General features: G+C 43.0%; 1 protein-coding gene across 1 annotated transcript in view; it reads right to left on the bottom strand.

Annotated features, from left to right (window-relative positions):
- Window positions 1-17,496, bottom strand: part of gse1 (Gse1 coiled-coil protein) — a 242,077-nt gene that overhangs the window by 157,268 nt on the left and 67,313 nt on the right. The window contains exon 2 of the mRNA XM_036534710.1: window positions 7,492-7,669. Coding sequence (XP_036390603.1) covers window positions 7,492-7,669 — 178 coding nt within the window. The remainder of the gene's footprint in view (window positions 1-7,491; window positions 7,670-17,496) is intronic.

Genomic DNA, 17,496 nt, shown 5'->3' on the forward strand with positions numbered 1-17,496 from the left:
TTCTTCTTACCCCACTGTTGCTTCCTCCAACCCCTCCCTCCTGTGTGATTATCCATTAGACTTCCAGGCAAAGACACATTAGGGCACCCGCCTGAGGTTCTTCCACTGTAATTTTCTTACAGGAATAGATAAAGTTGCAGGTCTTTGCTACTGTATTACTACCACCACGCTAGTTCAGAGCACAGTCTTCAGGGCAGTGACACCTCCACTGTGGCAGAATTAAGGGCTTTAAGGGTGGTTATGAGAATGACAGCAGTAAGCGAGTTGTACACTACACCACTGTGTACTTCCTGGTTTACTATTAGTAGCATTTATATTGCCTGACTTTTGTCATTTTTAAACTGGTTCAGCTCCTGCTTCCTCCCTTTCCTCTAACAGTGTAAGCAGACTTTACTGATCCCTGTGTCACACCTCTGCTCCACTGAAATCTTCTGCTCTGACCATTCCTCCCAACTATGTGATAAGGACAACAGCTTTCTCACTTCAAGCATTGCAACAACATTGAACACTTCAACACTTCAGGCATTATCACCACACAACTGCAGCAGAGATGCAAATCAGTTTAACCATAGGCGCAACCACCCTGGGGGTTTTACACTGTGTCTTCAGGCTGTGACACAGAACTTGTTAACCACAGGATTCTAACTTCTGTGTTTTCCTGCTTGATGTAGTTACCAGAAAGCCAAAGGCGTTTCCAGTTTCAGCTCTACTGTACAGAAATGTCAGGTAGAAAACAATAATCAAATAAAACATGAAGTGTGCAGCTCAAACATTCAGAACATACAAATACTTCCCAGCCATTGAAGGAGACAATTCTGGTGGAAGTCCCTGGGTCTGCGATTAGTCAGGGAACAATTATGGAAGTGTGGAGCTGGGCACTTCAACGCAACTGCAAGGTGAAACAAAATGGGAGGCTTTGAAGTACATGCTCCCTAGCAAGATGCTAACAAATAACCTAGAGCCTCTGTCTCCACTGGCAGTAGGAAGAGTGCCGTGCTGTCTGTGCCACCCAGGAGTGGGCGATGCGGCCTTGGGCTTCATTTTAATAATCTTGTCAGCAGGTGCTCCAAACATGGCTCCCAAATGAGCAAAGCTCCTCTGCCTCCCCTCTCTCTTCTCATTGACTTCCAATAAAGTTAAATAAACTGCAATTAATCCACCATTAGAAAACAAAAGAAGGGATTCAATTGCAATGGAAGGGGTAATCCTGGTGCTGTGCGGCATTTTCTGCATTGCAGTGAGACAAAAATAAAAGAGGGTCTGCTTTTATCACTAGACAAATTCAAATTTTTCTCTTTTTTTGGTTTCTCTGCCACTGTTCGATGGGAAATAAAAATAAGGCCTTTCGAGGATGTGAATCATCAGACCCTCGGGAGAAAACTGGTCAATCAAAAAGAGTTCCGTTGCAAACTGACAGCACATTAGAACTTAAATCTAGGAATATTGCATCTGGCAGGCCTGACATCAAGCGCGCCGAACAGGAAGGGTAGATGATAGATCAAGCCCATCTCTCAGCCATCTCCTCACTTCTGGAGGGATAGAAATAAAGCAGCTGGAATATGATATGTGACAGATCCTCGTATTTGTCCGCTTACTGTGCAGGATAAAGGACACGCGCCTAATAATATGTGAATCGCTGAAATGTTTCCTGCCGTTATGTGGTTCTCATCTGCAGTGCGCCGCAGTCTAAGCTCTGCAGAGCTGAAAAGGATTGTGGGTGAAATGGCACAGTGCAGTCCTTGGTGCTGGGTGCTGGGTACGTCACAGGTCTGTGGCGTGACTGTGGCAAAGACTGTGAGCTTCACTGCTGGAAGACAGCAGATCTCCTGTGCAGCTGCTGTTTCAGTGTGACAAAGCATTCACTCCATCTTATATTGCGAGTCACCCTGTTCAATACAACATGTCATCGCATGGCTTTAAAAAGTTGTAATATATTGGATCATATTTTGTATAAAAGATAACAGAGGAAAATGTATGTCATTGTGTAAAAGTACTGTGGCATGTATGAAATGGTAAATGATTAAATGGTGCATGAAACTTTTTGGAATAGAGGCAGTCTAGATGCCATATATGATGCCCCACTAGAGATGAGTCTACTGCACTCCTCTCAAGCGTGCTGAGGGGGTGTTCATCACATCATCCTGAATCAGACGTTCAAGGGGAAAGACAAAAAGCTCACTGCAAGGGTGCTCACAGCCAAAAAGCCTGTCAGGCGAACATGGCCTTTGCTCTGAGATATGAACACCGACACTAGACTGAGAGGCACAGAGGCCTTCATGACAAAAAGAAGGAAAAGAGAGAACTGTGAGCTGGGACACTTTTGAACCCTGATGCGGAGAGACAGGGTGCTTTCCGCATAAACACACACGAGCCCGGCCTTGATGGGTTTGCCCGCGGCCAACACTGCCAGGGCACTGGAGCAAAACTCGGAAATACTCCTCCTGCCTCCTCTCCTCCCTCCCGGCAGCCTGTCCTCCCACCACACACTTACACGCTCTGCCCCCGAAGCATATGCATTTCACAAGATGATCTCAAACCAGCCACAAATACTCTTAAACTTTGGTTTAAGCTTAAAATGTCCCTATCCAGGTCTACCGCGAAGGCCATTGCACTACCAGCCTGTGGCCGCAAGCTGCAGGGCATGTTAAACATAATCTCAGAACAACACCTGCATATTAAACTGAATTTCCATGTATCGACAGCGGGTAAGAGACTGTGCGCTCATGTTCAGAGAAAGCAGTGCGTGTACGGCCTTCTACCCTGATGAAAACAGGCTTGAATGGCTGCTGAGCGGCAGTCCCCTTTCAGCGACTTTCAATTTGGATTTCTGAACGAGTGGGTCAGCAAGGGCAGCGAGGGTCACAGCGTGCAGAATGGACTCCCTACAGTCCACACTTCCATTAATTACTGCAATCTTGACAAAGGCATGATCTCTTAAGCCAAGAGACCTGCTCTTTGACTGTGTGTGTCCACTGAGCAGCATGTAGGTCATGAGATGCTGTTCTGATGCCAGGATTGGAATGGTCACATCAAACGAGGAGGAAAAACATGCCTTTATAGGTCACACTTTATTGCAATTTCATACTTGACCCTCTTCAATATCCCTGCTGGAAATGTTTCATGAGGCAGATACAAGCTTTCGTAGCTGATTGTGACAAAGTCAATAGTTTCCCATATTAAAAAGGGAAATGCTGCTGATAGTCTCCATTAGCTCTAGTTAATTCCTATTCCATGGTATTATATGCAATCATATTGCAATACTAACTTTAGATGAAGGTTAAGATTGTTCATTAAGACCCAATTGCTTCCTTCATTGCAAACAGATCTGTTATTTAAAAAATAATATCCACAATGTCAGGCACTGCTGGCCAGAGTAACTAATTACTTGAATAATTAAAACCAGACAGCATCCCTCCTGTTCTTCTCTTGCCCGCTGTAAAACTAAGATAGCAAAATGAAGACAAAAATACAGGCAACTAAATGTGATTCATAACAGTGACTAACAACACTGAAGAAATGTTTTAGAATTACAATGAATGTTTTACAGTTCAGATTGAATATATCCCTTGCTTACAGCAGTCTATGAAGCAGAGTTGTCAATGTCACATTGATAGTGTCATCAGCATTGAACATCACAGCAGAATAACCTTTCCTGTTAAAAGTTTTTTTTTTGGATGAGAAAAGTATTTTAATTTCACAAATAAGGAAAAGGGGGCATATCTTTTAATGTAGCTTAAAGCTTACACCAGTTGAGATATTTCTCTGAATGTATACAGTACAAATTGCACAAGAGTAATTAGGAATATTCCTCCAAGCAAGGTTTTGGGCAGTATTGTGGGTCTTAGCAAGAGAAAAATATGCTGTTTAATGAATGCAGACAAGATCTTGTATTCAATCTAATAAAGCAGGGAAATCATCTGATATGAGTGATCATGTTAGTGGCATTCAGTGGCTAGGTTGTTGCACTGATTTTTCCATGGACTTGTCTGTTACTGGCCTGATCACATCAGGGCTTCTAAGTACTTCTATACTTCACAAACCAGTGTGCTCTTACTTGACTGCACTTCAGCTAGCTGTGTACTGGGGAGCAACATTTCTGTTATCAGGCTGGTCAAAGACAATCCTGATTGCACTGCACAGTACAAAATATCTAGCCTCCACTTTGGCACTTTGGGGTTTGGCCCCACACAAGTGATTAACTAAAGTGACTTCTCAGCACAGCACTCTCCACAGTGTCCTCTGCCATGACCAGCAGAAATGTCAAGGTTGAGCAACATCCTGATGTCAAATGAAACTGGGTTTCCCTAAACATGAGATACTAATGTTTCTGTTAATGCTTTGTCTTGGACCTCAAATTAAACAGTAGAAACACAAAAAGACTTCCACAGCAAAGGCTATCTTTGCCCTTTTATTGTTCCTGATATCTAATGTGCATTTGCAGCACTGAATCGACACTCCAGCAGACGTTATCTGAAAATGGACTGCAGTGTATACCCATCCAGAATTTGTTATTATCTTAGAATACAGAAATGATTTTGAACGACAGAAAAAATACATTTGCATCCTGAGAACACTGAACATGCTGCCTAATGTATTTCTTCTGTCAGGAACAACACGTATTATTATTTTTGAGGCCTTGTAATTAAGGACTAGAAGTCTAGCAATAAAACAGTGATAAATAGTTCTGTTAATGAGCTCTAACAAAAGAGGAAGCAATATTAAAGAAGTTGAGTGATGTCGGCACATCCTTTTATCACAGCTTAGGGGACAGCTGTATTCGCTCACTGCAAGCTCCACTTGCATTAGGGCTTGCTTAAATCCTCCACTTCCCTATGCAGTACTTACAGTCATAAAAACCTTCGCATAAATCTTACACAGGAACTGTTTTGTTTTCAAGTGGTTACCGAAAGGTATGATTCGTTCTGTATATACAGCGTGGTACTGTACAAAAATCTTAGTACATCAAACTGTATGGTGGAGTATGTCTAGACTTTCAAGCCAGGATGGCCGAAAGTCTATTGTCTTGGTCATAATATTTTAGGATTCCTTGTTGCAGGTGAGAAAAACCTATTGTTCTAACACGTTCTTCCCTTTATGTTGCTTGCGGGCACCAAAATTATATTACATCCATCCCTGATTTGAATGAAACCTGGTATGAATGCAGAAGATGTTAAAAAAAATGCACATTATTTTTTCTTAACAGACTCTTTAAGGCCATGCCCAATATAGCTGCTAATGTGTCTATAGATATGAACATACAAACATAGTATGATGGTATTTCTCGTTCAGTAAGCGAACAAAAAACAGAGTGCTACTGGTGCTTTAGCAGCCATCACCTAATAATAATGGGCATTTGCACTGACAATTGGCCAGGTCATATGTCATAGCAGCCATATTCCATGTGGTAAATAAAATGGTATGTATGTGACAGCTGTTTCTTCTGATCTGTTAGTCTCCTGATCTATTACTTGTATAGAACCTTTACTTTTGAAAACATTCATATTGTGACATCATTTTAGTGATACTGCTATGAGGAATATATGCTGATGTGCTTAAATTTCTCTTTAACTGTCAGTGGCGTAACCTTCAGGTTCAATACTAAAATTACATTTGGATGTTGCACATAACCTTACAATATTACACACAAATTCATATTCTCAATATTTCCAGAGTATATTAAGCCTCAAAAACCTATAAGGGTGTTGGTAATGTCAAGTCTTTCTTATTCTTGTTTTTCTTCCTTGTGTTTGACAGCATCACTTGATTTTGCTCAGATTTCACACATATATTGGTCAAAGGCCATTGATATATTTTACACAGTATCTGTTTCCCAAGGTTGAAGGCCAACTTATGACTACCAAATCCATTTTTACACAATAACATTTAACAGCAATCAGTTATTCCTCACCTCTTTGATATTTAGTCTTTGGTCACCCGCAGCCATGCCCTACTTGTGGTGAAGCATGACTTCTGCGTCAGTTCTAACGCATTGCCTGACAAAGCAAGAATTTTTGCACACTTATGGTCATAGTCTGAAGATGGGCCTGTAATAATTTTTCATACTTATGTCCTAGGCAACAGCCAGTATGGTCAACCCAATACAGTGTTCACATGTGAATAATTTATCACAGCACACACTCAATCATATCACATTTGGCACATTCATCAGGCACGGACTGTAAATGTGCGCAAACTGTTTGTCCTTGGCCACACCCAGCCCGAGCAAATGCGGTCATGAAACACGACTTTTCACAGCATTGCACAGCAACCTAATCTGACACATTCATTTCACATACTGTCAAGGTATGCATGAAACACTTTTTGTTACCCTTGGTCATAAGATCTGCCGAATAGGACCCTCAGACATCAGTGACTGCTTGTAGATGTACATAAACTGGTTTTATTAGCTTTTGGTCTCTGGCCAAGCACAATATGACTGTGACTATGGACAGTTTGCATAGTTTGTCGGTATTCACTTTTTCTTCTCACATTTGGAACATTTCTGAGGCATGGTCTCTAAATTTACTCGTGACTACAACTTAATGTCACCAGCCATGTGGTTAGCTGTAACCTCTAACTGTGTCGCAGATGTAAAAACGGTAATCAGAAGAAAAAAAAATTGCAACTGAAAAATTGAAGATAGTCGGCTGAGCCTGTTTATCCAGAAACTGACATTTGCAGACAGAAATAGATTACTAACATAGCAAGAAACATATGGTCAATGCCTGAGCTGCTGATTGAGAACGAAATGCTGTGCTATTTCAGCAGAATATTGGCATTGGCATATACCTGTTCTCAATGTCAATTGACAAGAATATTTCCATAGAAAGCTTGTTCCCAATCAATTTGTTTTCTAAACTCGTGCTCTATTTTTTGCAGCTCTGACATGTGTTCTTTGCCATTTTTGGTCAGATGAATGTGTTCTCGTGCAAATAGAGTGAGGTGATATTAAACTCCTCCCTGAAAAAACTAACTTTATTCTTTAACTGTCCATGCCCAATTTGAGAACAGGATATGGGTCTTACTCCAAAAATATGAGTGTACATAAGCCATATATCTTGTACACTGAAGATTTTGCTTGAGAAGTTCGCTCAATGGTCTGTGGGCTAGGAGCTCTCTATTGAGCTGTGGTATATGTCAACCAGAAGTGAAAAAATTACACTTACTAGAGAAATCACACTGGGGTCATGATAAAGAAAATCACAATGTTTGGCGTGTAATGTCCAGGTCTTCCTAGTACAAAAATGTCCCTCATTGATATTTGGATGATGGGAGGCAAGTGACAGATCTAATTCCAACTCAAGCCCCACCTTCAACACCCATCCCGTAAACAACCCGGCTGTCCAAATGTTGCCAGAACATTTGGTTTCTGGCTGATGAGTCAATGGTTGGAGAGGGAAGAAGAGATGGAGAGTGTGTTTAGGGAGTGAGAAAGGGACAGAGGTTGCATGGTTGTAAAGAGAAGGGGTGGGGTGGAGTGTGGTGACTCACTGGAAGGCTGATGGCTCCCTCCGTCTGGCTCCAGGGCACTGGGGGCAGAGGGGGTGATGCTGACTCCTGGCTCCTGTGATGGGCCTCCCTCACAGGTCTCTGCCACTCCTGTGATGTGCAGGCCTGACTCCGCTGCCTTACTGCCGCCAGCCACAATCTCCACTGCTGATGAGCTACTCTGTGGGAGCAAAAGATACAAGTTTTACTATTACAGAACACAATGAAAAAAAACAACAAAAAAAACAGTAATATAATGGACATGTGAATCAATTTGTACAGGATTAATGTTACAAGAAAAGGGAGCAGGTTAGGATTTGGCACCAAAGCAAAAATAAGAGTACAAGCTTTTGTACTGTGTATCCTCGCTTTTAAAAAGTGAGCACGTCAAAAAGACCTAAAATACTGACTACATTCAAGGACAGAAAACATAGAATTTGGAATTTTCCAGTGTTGTACGATGTTAACCAGTCAGGCTTATAATCAGCAATTGAACTTGATTTGGATGGCTGTTTGAATGAGAACAGAAATGTTTTGCTCCAAAATTAAAAATCTCCTTTGGAGACAGAACAAAACAGGCCTGCGCATATAGAGCTGTCACACAACTTCTGTCATATCTCCTGTGTTATTCCTCTAAAGCCTCTCTAGGCAGCTACCGTGCCACTGAAACTTTTATTTAGAATAGAGCTGTCTGTACAAAAGGAAAGGCCTGAGGGACTTGGCAGGTAATTTCCAGGCAAACGGTGTTGGGAAGCGTTCACAAAGCCAGATGAGAGGAGGGAACGTGAGAGAGATGGAGAGGCAGCTTGTCAGGTTTCCAGGGAGAACTGGGGGAGCAGGGGAGTGAGAGGAGCGAAGCACCCCGGGGGTTCGATCCTCAGACGGCCCCCATGATCAATACACTGTTTAAACACAACGGTGACAATGAGGGGGTGTTTAGCACCGAGACGATAGCACCAGGGAGGGGCAGACATTCGTAATTGCATTCTGGAGTCATAGTCACAGCCAAGACCAAGAGCTACAGGGGGGTTGTGCTGGGATCAGCAGCATCGACCTCTCACATACACCTGCATAAAAGGCTTTATTTGAATCTGGAAGTTAAAAGTAATTCATGGAGTTCCTCCTGAACAGCAAAACTAAAAATTAGTAATGCTCCCTCACAGCTTCCCTCTGACAGAGTTTTCCATATACTAAACAAAAGTAATATCATTCAAATATAAAATACTTTGTAATATCAATTTAGGGAACATTTTTATATTTGCTACTATTCCTAATAGTAGTATTTTATGTATTGAATGTATTGCATTTATTGGACTACTGGTCATTGATATATTACATTTTTTTAGGGAACCCATGATTATAATTGTCTGTAATTACAACATATACAGGCACAATGGAAATTACTGAGAGAGTCTGGAAGCCCATTCTGAGAAAACTTTTGAGTGGACTGTTATTTGAGGGGTCTTGTCTTGTTTGCGGCCATTTTTAGCTGTTGTTGTTACTTTTATTATAGATATAAAAGTAAAAGGGAACCCGGTGCTTGATTAAAAGAAATATCTCTCCACAGAAGTGACTTGGCCCAGACATGAGATGGCCCACTTTGAATGCGGCACGGAGACAGCTCTACTTTTAGAAGCAGGTTTGAGGAGGAAGCAGCAGACAGAAAGGGGACTGTGGATGAATATTCATGGGCGAGACGCAGGTTGACCATGAAAAGAAAGGAAAACACTGTGGAACTGTCAGGTAAGAGACTTGAGTGGGAGAAAGAAGACGAGTTAAAAGCGGCTTTGATGGCTCCTCCCGGTGACAAGCAGCAGAGAGGCAGTCACCGAACACGACGCCTGTCCCAGGACTAAACCTGCTGCCTGATGCAATAAACATGACTCACTGCTGGAGGCTCAAACACACATATGCAGAATGAATATATGTATATATATATATATATATATATATATATATATATACATATATGTGTGTGTATATAAAGTATATATAGAGAGAGAGAAACAGAGAGAGATAGATAGATAGCCCGATAGACTCAGAGAAACATGAAAACCACAAATAAAAGCCATGATTGGTGGTGGTAGCTGGGGGTTACATATACAGCATGACATGAACTGTAACAGAGCATTCTCTCATTGACAGGGGAATATGGAAACCGAAAACATAGTACTTAATAAAGTTTAGTTTGAACTGAGAAATACAAATTACCAATGGTTATGCCTTATCTAAAATTATTTCACATGGGAAGAGTAGAAGACAGGAAAAGCCTGGTTCATTATTGCTATGACATACATTGATTGCAATTGCTTTCTTCTACTGTTTAGCATTGGTGCACCATATGCATTAATTTCCTGTTTATTATAATTTCAGATTTAATACTGTTTAATTGAGAGGATATTGCAGATCTGTGCTCTTTAAATGCAAAATTTTCTTTGGCTGATTAAAAGAGCACAGCTTAAATTAGACTGCTGCTAGTGTGTGCAGAGTGCTCAGTGTTACAAGCAAAATTAAAATATGTCAGATACTAATTAAAAATGAAATATTTTCTGGATATAATTGTATACCTTCCATAAGATACAAAGCACAAACCCCCATTGTAATTCAGTTTTATCAATATAATTTAATTAATGAGAAAACCACTTCCTTTAGGCATGTTGCAAATGTTACAAGCAATGGTGAGTCAAAAATGAGATTACTGGCTGAAGTTATGTATACATACTTATGTGATACATGACCAGTAAGTAAGCAAGCAAAACCAATGCTTTTATAGAAACAAGAAAACTCTCTGAACATGTAAGGAATTTCCTCAGTCCTCAAACTAATCTCTGGCATTCAATTATGTCAAAAGGTGAAACTGTTGTTGTTGAAGGAAAGTTAATTAAATTAAAAACGCTGCGACCAATTAATTTCCATGTGATGCCTCCATAATTGGTCAATTTTTAAAAAGACTGTTAAAAGTGTTATTAGGGTTCTCTGAATAATATTACTATAGAAGTCATTTACTGCATTTACTGATGGAATTATTCTGTAGCTCAAGCACCAGTGGTCTGGTAAGCATGGAAGAGTCACTCAGAAAAGCATGTTACTGGCTGATTCATGATCTTCATCATGTCCAGGATCTGATCTTCACTAGATCTAAACAGGACGACCATGGAAGCAGGTGTTTAAATTTACATGTATATAATTTTGTATTTTGTATATATTGTACCCAATGTGATTTACTCATTAAAAAAAGACTGCACATCATAAGCATTAAAAGAACAGTAGGATTTCCCTACCATAGAAAAAAATTCCACAACAGGTACATCTCAAATGGGGGGCATGTGGAGTCGTAGCTGCCCCCCCCCCCCCCCAACAACTCCATCTAACAGCACTCCAGTAAACTTCCTCCTCTATCTGTCCTAAAGCACATCTGACTTTGTCTGTTGTCACTCTGAGGCTTCCCATATCCCGTTCAGCAGTGAACAGGCATCTATTTATGGCTCTTTCTCTGCATTTGTTTTCACTACAGACGCTCTGCTGCAGACATGTACTACAAATATGCCTAAATTCACCTTTTTCAGCTGTACAACTCTGTACCTCCATTTTCTGGAACAGGAGCAGACACATGGGACTACACACTAAAGTGTTAAGGGAAAAGAGAGTCGTCAGCAGTTTAGTGTACATAAGAGCTAGCATGAGGACTCCACTCCTGCAGAAAAGGAGTCCCTGGATATTTGAGCCAGCAGCCTGCGGGTGACCCTTGCCTGTGGGCTTTTGTAAACTGTATTGGTTCTGTTCTCTATCCTTGGCCTCCACAGAGCACAGAGAGCATCATTAGATCTATCTCACATCTCCTCTTTCTCAACAAAAAGGGGGTCTTCTCACTATCATTTCAGAGAAAATTGGAAAAAAAAAAAAAATACATGTAACTTCACTTAAATAATACTGTGTGTGTCTACGGCGGCAGCCTTCTCCCACACATACTTTGCACAGGACTGAAATCTTCTCTGAGGGTCAGAGATCAACTATAACAAAAACATCATGTGAAGAGCTGATTTACTGTTTTAATTCCATCAACTTAATCTCTAGAAATTGACAGAGCTGATTAAATTACTTTTGTACAGTATTTGACATTATACTCCCACACACAAGTATAGAAGATCACACGGGGAAAGTATAATATCTATCATGCAAATATATCTTGTGCGCAGACATTATCAACTGTTTCGTTTTTATTATGCTTTCCAACTTGACTGCGTGGTAACTGAGATATCAGGAGTCATATAGGTGGGTGATAGAAGATTCTCCAGGGTGATTCAGCGGTGGTGGATCATGGGTAAAATGTCCATGCTGCCCACACTGAACCCCAGGGACTGGGAAAGCATAGCAGAAGGGTAGGCACTGTAGACAGGGCTTTTTTAATGGAGCTCCATGAGGCAGACAAGCGCAGCACTACTTGCTGTGGCAGAGTTGCGTAGTCTTATGTTAGATGTTTCATTTAAAGCCTGGCCACGTGAAAACAATGCTGAACAGGGGGGAAGTCATGGTACATATGAAATTCAACAAAGTCGAAGATGGTGTAGAATACAACTGCAGAATTATGTTTTCATCCTAGCACTCTCATACACAGACACACACCCGCATACAGATACATCTATACATTCCTACTCCCACCCTGATTGCCATAGGGTGCTGGATACATTGTTTAAACGTCACTGTGAGTCACTGTGCAGCCAATATCATTGTGTGAGCTGTAGAAATGAACATTAGGCTGTACTTTCACTATAAATCAGAAACTAATGACACTACAGTCACCCTCGCTAGAAGGACTAGTGTTAGTTTAGGACAGACCGAAATCTGCTGTGAACAAACTCCTCTTGTCTTAAAAACACAATGCACAACCCTTGTATAACAATTGCCACACATGGCAGTACTGCATTTCAGCACGCGAGGAGACAAATGAAATAAAAACATTGTGGTTGCTGTTTCTTAGCTGTCAAAGGAAATCATCCCAAACAGGGGCTAATTGGTGTTAATCCACCATCTGTTTGCAAGTGCGCAGTGGGATCCATTAGGAGTAATGTGTCCGGCCACTGTGAAGATCAGGAACCGCTCTCCCAGGGTTACAGGCAGTCCTCGGCCGTGTCCTCAAAGAATCACAAGACATTAGCAGCCGAGTGCTGATTTTTACACTGATATGATAAATAGAGACCAGAGGTGGCAGCCAGGGGCGGGCAGTGGGGTGCAGAGGAGGTCTGGCCACACCAGACACCACCTTGCACTGATGTGCAATCTCTCCAGCGACAAGGAATAGACAAGGGTGTTGGAGGGGGAGGTGGGACGGAGAGAGGGGGGGGTGAGGGGGCCTGATAACTCGTTCAAGCGGGAGGCACTCCTGTCGCCCACAGTTAAGGGCTGAGGAGAGAACAATGTGAAAAGACAGGCTAATTACAGGAGGTGCTTCAACACAACCCATCGACCTCTCCATCTGACCCAGCCCTAATTAGCACATCCTTTAGCAGAGACATTCTGACAGCATCCGCACTTCTGCTAATGACCGCGGGCAAGGTGAGCGCCTGGCACAGTGCTCTGACCTCCACCCCCTGCCCTCGCTACAGACAGGCCAGTGCTATCAGGTGGGGGTCAGTTAATCAGTCCAACCAGGGGCCGGCTCAAAATTTCACGCACAGCCTTTTAATTAAGCCCATGGAACGAGGCTCACCGATCCTTACAAGCCAGTGCCAGAGAGGGGGGTGTGTGCTTCTGCATTACAAAACCCTGTTAACCGATACTTCATACAGAAAAATGTCAATACTGCCGTCGGGAGAGAAAATCCATTTAAACAGACACTGTGTAATGCGGTGATTAATACTTTGGTGACAAGCATGTGGGAGGCTTTTTTTCCCTTCACTGAGATTGCGGCATTCCTCTCTGCAGTCGGTGATGTGTGATTTGCGGGCTGGGAGGTCACGCTCTCCTCTGCCTTGTGCCTCGAACAGCGGAAGGCCAGAGTAGCGCTGCGTTGTACCCGTCACATCTGATCAGATGTGTCACACCATGGATAACTGACAGGTGAGTGATGTCGCCCATACGCACCCACCCACCCCCACCTTCCTTGCCATTTCATTAAGGGCTCGCACCAAAACCAGACCTATATTTCTATATGCAAAGATGCAGTGAGGGAAATTCAGCTACAACTGTCTGTATTTCACATTCACATCAGCGCAAGTGATTACGGAAGTGTTCTGTATTACTAGCAGGCCAAGGCAGCACTGAGTTTGGAGGCACTGCGGCTGGGCGCACATCTTCCCAATAACATCTTTCGTGGAGCTTCTTACTGCATCCGATAGCCTGGGGAGAGGTATGTTTTGAGGGTGGGCACGAGGAGCTTGTTGCCCCCTCAAGCCCCCCGAGCCGCTTGCCCCTGATAACCCCACCATCTTCGTACAGCCTCATTCCAGTGACGTCACTGCAGCCTCCAGGACAAAAGTGACATCCTGTGTGAAATGACCTCATGACTCCAAATGAGCCCAGAGGCAGACTGGGGAAAGCAGTAAGAAGGCGAGGACTTGTTTATGCTGACCTTACTGGAGCAGCCAGCATATTCCCCATCCGGCTCTGCTGCGTTCTGTGTAAATGTGAGGGATGCATGCTGACACCCCCAACTGTGTTCATTATGACTGAGCATGTGGCAACACATGGGACAGGATTGAGTGATGGCTAAGTTGAGAGTTCAAACACTGAAGTAAAACACTGGTGATTGCTGTTTCAACACTACGCAAAACCTGAGAAGGCCCACACTATCATTTGCTTTAACTACTCATCTGAGATTCTTTTTGGCCCAGAGCAACACCTCACATTTTCCCTGCTGAAATGAACCCTTTTAAAATTGAGTTTGTGTCACTTATGTTTAGTAAGCTGCGGCTTGTACCACTCAACGCTTACGCTGTATCATACAGCTACTAATTTCCCCGCTGAGCTGAAGAGCCTTTCTCCCCAGTTCTGTCGGCAAACTTTTCCCAGAGAGATCCTTTTCTCCTGCAGGCTGGCCAGCCAAGCGCACTGACAGAGTCTGACGTCTCACTCTTGTGGAGGCAGTGCTGCCAGGAGACACGCCAGACTCCTTATTTCTCCTCGTTGTCTCCTGTTCCTCCCCAGCACTGGGCTCCTCGTGCTATTCCCGAGGCTGCGGAAGTAATGTTTCCTTTCCGACCGGGCACACGCGGCAGCCTCGTCCTGCCCAGCCCACCTCAGGGGCCCACGGCCCCCATGTCCTAAGCCTGCCTGATCCCCGGGGGGGCTGGGGCTGACTTACAAGTGCAGGAAAATCTTTGGGTCCAGCTAGAGGAAGCTAGTCAAGAGCACATCACCCACATAGTGGAAGTAAGGCCTGCTGCAGGAAAAAACATCCTGCATACCAGTAAAGGAGCAGAGCTAAATGGATCTGCAGTACACCTCATTGTATTCTTGTATTCTATTCTATTATTGTATTGTATTTTAATCAAGTCATAAGCCATAGAGGAAAAAATGCAAACAAAAACTACTCTCAAACTAAGGGTGTACTCACACTAGGCCCGATTGCCTTGTACCGTGCCCGAGCACGATTGTCCCCACTCCCCCCGCTGGCCTGCGCTCACATTGCACTTTACGTTCCGGGCCCAGCACGCTTACGTCATCACGATGCGAACTTCTTGTGTCGAAGAAAAGCGCTCTAGCACAGCACAATGGAGTTCATGATTGTACTTTGTTGTTTATTTGGAGTCGTTTTGGTCGCGGTGACACACGGCCCTCTCACATGCCTTATAGATTTATCGATTATGCAACGCAGCGATTTTCAGTTAATCGTGCCTAATCACAATAATGTTAGCAAATGTTAACCAGTTAGGGCTACTACTTGTGTGTGCGCTACTGTCATCATTACAACAACAAACATCTTCTATTACTACTTGGATAGTACACTTTTCAATTCATCCGAGAATATTTGGGTTAATAGCGGGTCTGCTTCTCACTTTGTTAATGAACGCGAATTGTAGTCGGCGAGTAAAGCTCCAAATTCCTCCCTCACCGTCATATGCATCCGTAAAAATCTTCATATACGTGCAGCACGATTAACTGAAAATCACTGCGTTGCATAATCGATGCTAACTGGCTGGGGAGCTAACGTTAGCTATCTAGCGATCGATTTGACAAACATAGCTAGTTAGCTAACAGGCTACCTATCTGAACGATTGTTGAAGACTAGATACTTAAACAGGTTGGCTGCTTCATTTGTGATACTCTGACTAAGCCCTGACAACAGCAATGCTTATGTCGCCACGTAAAGTATGGTTATTTATTTTGTTTGCTTGTAAGCAAGCTAATGTGGGATCCAGAGTTATTTTAGGTATAGATCTACAGTACTAACCAATCAAAGATCATTTTGGAGGTAGCCAGCTTGTCTAGGAAGTCAGCTAGTTAATCAAATGATGGTTTAAAGGATTTATTATGACTGGGCGTGTAACTAACAGATATCCAGCTAACTGTTGCTATAACGGATATATTTGTTAAACCTCTTCAAGCGGGCCCGAGCACGGTACGGAGCGATCACACTAGTCAAACAAGCTAGACTTTGGGGGTCAAACGTGCACGGTACGGATTGCCTAGTGTGAGTACACCCTAAAGAGAAAACAACGACTGTAATGAGACAGCTGGGCAAGGCCTAAGAGTGATAGGCAGGGTTCACCCCTTGCTGGAGACCATTGTTCTAGAGTGTACTGTCAGCTTAAACTATCCACCCTAATGCATCCCATCCTTACCCCTCATCTTGTCCCTGCTGCAGTCTCTGCTCCAGCCTATGCCCTCCTGCGACTGCCAGTTCCCATCCTTGTGTTTAACTGAACACTGCCCTTGCCCTTGCTCACACTCTTTTTTTTGTGTCCCTACCATCACTCCTTGTGAGGTACCAGCAGGGAGGGATATGCCACTAGCTCTGCCCCTATATACACAAAAACATCTTTTCACAAGACAGGAGACAGCTCAAAGAGGAATAACAAGCATCTGACATTCAATGCTTTTTATTTAATAAACCCCTCAGCAATGAGAGAAGTAAACCTTATTCAAAGACAGCATGCTCTGAGGTGAGATGATGTAATGAAAACAGCATGCTGTTTGCCTTTGCCAAAGATATATAATTACTAGATTGATTGACAGTTCTAATTGTTGTGAGGAAAGCGATCATGTCCAGTCTTCCATATTGGACACACTCTCAAGGCAGAGAAACTGACAGTGGCAGAGCAGTTTCTATCATAGATCAGCAAATACATTTGACTTTGAGCAATGGTTTTGGTTAATCTGACATAAATTGCTAGCTCTTGCATAAGTGAGACAATTACCTTTAACTGGTGGCTCTGTAACTGTGGAATCCCTTGACATTTACTTGAGAGGTGCCACAGTAAATGTAAAAAAGTAAACAAAGCAACTCTCTTGCTTTCTTTAACCAAACAGAAACTACCTCACAATTAAGCTGCAGAAGCATGAGGCTCCCACATTTAGCACGAGTGGCACCATCACCAGCACTCCAGATTACATTGTTTGGACAGGAGCTGATTTCTCTGAAGGAGATTTTTCAACATCATAGAGGGTGCTGAGGAATAGACTGTGTGCTGTGAGACCAAGTTGGCTTTGAAATGTCCTTCAAGGAAAAAAAAAAACAACTATGTGCTCTCAGTGGCCTTGTGTCTACCTCTCTTCCTCATCCACTGTGTTTCAAAAAATAATTCCTAATGATTCCAAAAGAAACCGCTTACCTCAGCCTAGACCTTTCTTCCTGCAGCCCTCCGCTGCACACACACTGCACCGGTTATCAATGCTCGGCTACACTCTATCAAAGGACCTCAGGGAACTCTAACAAGAAAGGAGTAAGTGCTATCGATTTGGCACTTCCTGCTCTGCCCTCCTGTCGGAGCAAACGAGATGACTGTCTGACTCCTGCTATTCGACACGCTCGTGACCTGCATGGGGTCGTGCCGTGCTGTCTGTGCTGGA

Source organism: Megalops cyprinoides, chromosome 8 (assembly GCF_013368585.1).
Source record: "Megalops cyprinoides isolate fMegCyp1 chromosome 8, fMegCyp1.pri, whole genome shotgun sequence".
Classification (NCBI taxonomy): domain Eukaryota; kingdom Metazoa; phylum Chordata; class Actinopteri; order Elopiformes; family Megalopidae; genus Megalops; species Megalops cyprinoides.